Source organism: Macrobrachium rosenbergii, chromosome 33 (genome assembly GCF_040412425.1).
Source record: "Macrobrachium rosenbergii isolate ZJJX-2024 chromosome 33, ASM4041242v1, whole genome shotgun sequence".
Taxonomy (NCBI): Eukaryota; Metazoa; Arthropoda; class Malacostraca; order Decapoda; family Palaemonidae; genus Macrobrachium; species Macrobrachium rosenbergii.
Window position 1 is genome coordinate 4805001 of NC_089773.1, and position 5901 is coordinate 4810901.

The 5901-nt window shown below is 40.6% G+C and overlaps 1 protein-coding gene across 1 annotated transcript in view; it reads right to left on the bottom strand.

The window, feature by feature from the left end:
- Positions 1-4368, bottom strand: part of LOC136855772 (polycystin-1-like) — a 55252-nt gene extending 50884 nt beyond the window's left edge. Inside the window, 5 exon segments of the mRNA XM_067133129.1 lie at positions 519-757; positions 1432-1573; positions 2654-2857; positions 3284-3519; positions 4203-4368. Of these exon segments, the coding sequence (XP_066989230.1) occupies positions 519-757; positions 1432-1573; positions 2654-2857; positions 3284-3519; positions 4203-4368 (987 nt within the window).
- Between the last annotated feature and the right edge of the window lie 1533 nt (positions 4369-5901).

The following is a 5901-nucleotide window of genomic DNA, read 5'->3' on the forward strand; positions in this document are numbered from 1 at the left end:
TGTCACTGACATGATTCCAGTATTATGCAAATGTGTGATTTTGATTTTTTTTCCCGCTTGGTGCAAAAGCATTGTCATTTATTTATCTGCTTATTTATTTACATCATTATTAATCTGGTTAGTTAGTTAGCTGGACACATAACTAATTATTTACCATGTATTGGTAATGTCTACCAAAGCCAAGGAAAGGATGGAGTTTTTCTTGTTTGTCCGCCCTGGGTTGGGGCTGGGTAGGTAGGGGATCGGGGGGGTAGGGAAGACATGGCATATCCACCCTCCTCCTGCAAAGCTGTTTGTCCGCCCCGGGTGGCAGTGGGTAGGTAGGGGTTCGGGAGGGTAGGGGGAAGCATGACAGGCAGTGCTGGGTTCCAGCGCAACGTAGCATGCTCCATCAAGATCGTTCTTAATAAGATGTATAAATGCCCTTAATCTATCATCTATAAAGTCAGTTCAGTCTCAAATGAAAGATTATTTGCTTTTATAACTAGAAGCAAAACAGGAACAATTACGTCACTCACCGACTTGGTAATGTTGACGCTGGAGACGTTATTATACACGTATAGTACGACTTCGTACAACCCAGCTCCTGCAAAGGTATGGACCAGGGGACTACGGAGTGACCCAGTCGCTTCAGGACCCGTGTTATTTCTGAGGTCAATATAGGTCGAGGGCCCTTTGTCGCCCCATGAAACGGAGCCTTGGACATTAGTCGGCAACTGAGCATCAGAGGTGATTATGACGTAAGCGGTCACATTCCCTAAAAAAATAAATAAAAGCACAGTTTACTTACAAAGACTACTTAAACGCTGGTATAATATAAACCTTGCGTCTTTGTCAAATGTTTACCTAACTGATATAGTATACACAAAGGACCTGTTTCACCCATCTAGCCTCGGTAATCCTCAGTTGAACAAGGGCAAGTACGTATGCTCAAACCTAGCCTTGGCATGGGCCTGGGGGACTCAGAGGTAAGTTATTACATATGGAGAAAGTTATGAGTACATACAAACATGACTTTTCCCAGAGAAAGGATTTAGCATAAAATACAGACCATCACCAGAGTTTATAACTTCGGTATTAATTTAAGTGCCGAATTGCTTTAGTTATATCTCTCAAAAAATTAACTTCACCTACCACAGTGATTAGCTCTGGTGAGCGGTCAAGTTAAAAGGGTTGCTATGTCAAATGCCTAAATAGTTAACTGACAAAATTCATCCCCAATTGGAAAAAGATGTAAAATTATTATCATTATTATTATTTCAGTAGATGAAACCTGTTCACATGGAGCAAGCACACTAAAGGGGCCATTGACTTGAAATTCCACAGACCCCACACTGCAACAGTAACTGATCATGATACAGAGTCCCTAAGAAAAGTTGGAAAGGGATGATAGAAGACATCAAAATGGCACGATACAGCCAACTGACTCACCAGGAGGGAAGACAACCAGCGACGGCATTTCCAGGCTGATGTCCTTTGTCCGCAGCGCTGCCTCCACATCAACCTCGATCATGAAAGGCTCAGAGACTCCTGCTGGACCTGATATTTCTGCTGTGACTTCATATCTGCCGGGCTGAGGAGAAAGTTCAGTACTAGATGAGCTAGGTTCAGAAGCCTATTCTGGTTATCAAGTCAATCTGAGTGGGAATGGGCTTGTCAAAAGACTAAGATCACATGCTGACATAAGACCCTGATTTTCCAGACAAAAGCAGTACAGTGGGGCTATTTTAGGCTTATATTCGACAGTTCAGAAACTCTTTTTTATCAAATCATAATGTGTTTTGAATGTTATTTTCATAGACTTGCTCCTCTTACTGGAAACAGTGAAATGAAAATTAAACTTCTCTAATAACTTGGAGGCCAAGTAAGGCACCTAGGCAAAATAATGTCTGTTCTATCCATACTATGATTGTCCAGTAAAATACTACTTCTGTTGTTTTCACAGGACCTTTTTCACAGAGGATTTATTCTCAAGTAAAGTAAGTGCTGTTAAATGTCAAAATTTCCAAATGGCAAAAACTTCTGATCATACATGAAAACATTTCAGTTTGTAGAAGGATATATATATTAGAAGAAAAGAATGAATGATAATCAGACCTTTGTAGACTTAGATATGCAAATTTCAAAACAGTGAAAGTCCTATAATGATGAACCAAAGCTTATTAAGTTTATCTCAATTACTACTGCCGGTGTTTTGAGCTGATGGTAAAAATCATCTGCCAGTTTTACTGTAACTGAAGTTGCACTCAGCTGCAGTGACATAGATTGTTGATGATTTTCCATCAAATCCAAACAACCAGAATGTAAAAGGGACAATAGCTCCATTGTTGTTAGACTGAACAGATCTTTTGCCAGCAGAACAGATGCTCATTTGCTCTTATGACCCACCTGGGATCTTTCCTAGATAGTGACCCTCAAGGGTTTTAACTGGTATTTATATCCACCTTTGTGGCGTGTTTAGTACAAGCCCTTTGGGGATTACCATAAAACCACTAACAAAAGACAAAAATATCATAAAGATAATGATCCCCAAGAAATATTAGTCCCAGATAACGACCCCAGAAAACTCTTGGGTGTCCCTCTCCAGGAAAGATCACCCAACTGCAACATGGAAAGCAACAGTAAGATCCAGATAGTTAGGCTCAAAACAAACCTTTCGGAACTCATAAGGTATCTGACGCTGCAGACTCCGGACAACTTCTTCTCCAACCTTGAGAATATACATTCGGGCAACTCCGCTTTCTGCAAAGAGCTCAAACACTACTGGCATTCCGGAAGTGAGGGTTGATGGCGCCGAGGACCCCTCGTGGTCTTTGATGGTAACATTGTACAAGGAAAGCTTTTCTATGGTGATCACCTGGTGAACACGGAATGGAAGGGAGGTCGCATAAATACTGGAGAAAATACGTGTGCTTTTCAGTCCCTGAAATTATAGCTACCTACAGCAACCAGAAGACATTATTTAATGGATCTGCCAGAGTAATCCTATGTAATCTTGAGTAGCCTTACCTAACATAAAGTAACATTGTCTAACAAAGGCAAATTTTATAGTTTATGGAAGAACAAAATATTTACTCTCAACCTTCTTCAGGCAAAATAACACATGTCATATCTAAAATACATTTCAACTCAAGATACTAACTGAGAAAACATTACTGTTCAATTTAAGTAATAAATTGTCTGACTGATTTTCAAAAATGAATGCATAAAGTATCAGAAAAAGTTTTGTATTTCTCAGAAAAAACTTTCTGTCATCAATAGCAAACGATTTTGGTAGACTCACCGTCCGATTTAACTTGACCAGAGACACTGGGTTACGAAGGGTCAGGGTTACAGTGAAATTTTGCGACTCTGCGTACGTGTGCTCTTCAGCCCACGAAGCTGCTCCAGAGGACCCAGGCAGAGTGTCCTGGGTTAAATTTAAGGTAGTCATTTGCTCATCACCCCAGGAAATGAATCCCACAATCATAGTTGGCAACTCACTGGAGTCCGTTATCGTTATTAGTGCTGAGATGTTTCCTGTTGGGAAGATGATTTATACCTAAAGTAGCCAGAAGGGGAAAGACTGAAGTGTTTCTTAAAATGAAAGAAGTACCGTAAGAAAAAATCATCAAGAAAGTAAATCACAGAAATATTAGATCTTTCCTAGATAGTGACCCCTACCCACCTTTGCCGCGTGTTTAGTACAAGCCCGTTGGGGATGACAGTAAAAACACAAACAAAAGACTGTAAATATCATAATGACCCCAAGAAATATTAGTCCTAGATAACGACCCCCGAAAAACCTTGGGGGTCTCTATCTATGAAAGATCCCTGTAAATATTCTTGGTAAATCTGTCACATTTGTCATTATTAATGCCTGGAAGATGCTGATTCATGAGACAGTTGATTTAGAATGTTTGAAAGAATATGGAAGGATCAAATAAAAGAATGAATTCCAGAGGTTAAAGCAGTGGGAATGGAGGTATCTGATACCAAAGATCGCACAAGAATACTCTGTAGGGCTGACTATGGCAATGTACATGGGAGGTTTCTGATTGAAGTATCTTCGAAATTATTCATTATTGACCAAACTGCAGTTGAGTAACAGGAACAACTCACCCGCAAAAAATTCATAGTAATTAAACTGAATACATTTGGAATGCTGGTGTGAACTGAACCTTAACTAGCATAAGTTCAAACTATTTTTCTTTGGTCTTTACCAGGCGGAACAACCACTGAAGACGTAACAGCAAAGAGGACGTGTGCCTTTGCAATTGGACGATAGACCCACACGTAGTCGGAAAAGTTGGCTGTCTGGTCACCACCCCAGGTCAGACGAACAGATACATTATGTCGACCCGTCTTCTCCATTTTGTGCACTGTCATGCCAAAGACAGGGGTCTCTGCAAGAATGAGGTGAATGTTATCGACTCTTTCAAAATTGATTACGGGTTTAGCTTGTAGGTTGACCATCTCATATTGCCAGAGGTAAACTATCCTTCAGGGACATGTAACAGTTTCTCAGTAAGAGGTAGATGTCCCTGGCTAGGTACTGTGGGTTTGAGTTAGGCTAAATGAGGTTAGGTGAGGTTGTGGCTCATGAGGTATCATTGTTAATGCATTTCCTGGACAACCTTAAACTTACCCATGACATGCATCTCCTCTATAACAATACTATCTACGTGAAAAGCTATATGAAAATTCTGGTACTATATTGTCCACTTGATACGTGATGGCCGTCTGTTCACCCAGTTTAACCTGAAATGAAAGAAAATTGGTCAAACATTAGGTGAAAATAAAAAGAGAAGTTAGATGGATGTGGTCTTGGGGATTGGGAGTGGGTTTGTAAAGGTGAGGAAAGCGTGGCTGCCGAGAGGAGACAGAGAGAGCATGGCGGTTTGGTAGAGGGAGGTTGTGCTTGTGAGATGTCCCAGTCTGTCGCTTCCATAGTTGTTCTCTTAGGGTTGTGAGTTTGTTTTGGAATTGGTGCCCTGTACTGAAGTCTAATAAGGTGAGTTTTTGTTATACATTTTTGGTGTTATTTTAATCTACAGTGGTAAGAGAGATACCCAGACAAAAGTTTAGGCCTATGTTTTCAGAACAAATCCAGGAAGAGGTAGCCTATTACAAAGGCAAAGCTGCTTGCAGAATCATCATGGCAATTCCCTCTTCTTTAGTTAGACTTTTCCATGTTCTCTAATTATTTTTATTTTTTTATTCAGTAGATGAAACCTATTTACATGGAACAAGCCCACCAAAGGGGCCACCGACTTGAAATTCTTTAAGCTTCCAAAGAATATGTTGGTTTCAACCTCCAACCACAGAATCCACACCACGGCAGTAACTGATCTTGATACAGAGTCAGTGATTCTTCATCGCCCCGGGGAAGGTGCAAACTCATGACATCTGAGTGGTTTGCCAAGGACACTAACCGCTTTACCAGCGACCAGTATGCTTGCTTCTGAACTTCAGATCCTTCAACGCTGTCTTACTAGAGATTTCATTACGCTTTACTTGGTGCAGAAACTCCATCATTTCATGTAATATTTAATAAGTTTAATGTATGCATATATTGCTGTTAGTTGTAGGCAGGACTTTCTAGTATATATCCATAGAGGACTTATACTGCTAGGGAATTTTGTTGCCAAATTCTTAATAAATACTAGATTACCCACTTAATGTTGAAATTTGGGGAGGTGGAAGGTGGAAGGGGAGGTGGAAGGGGAAAGGGAGGGGGGAAAAGGAAGGGGGAGAGGAGGGGGAAGAAGGGGAAGTCTTACTGGCAGCACCAGCCCTGTTTAACTTCCGGTGTGCAAACAGAGAAATGTTTCAGAGTTTTAGTTTGATATAGATCATAACATTTGTGTGCAGGTAGAGAGTCCATTGTAACCAAAACAGTGGTGAATATTTTCTTAAATG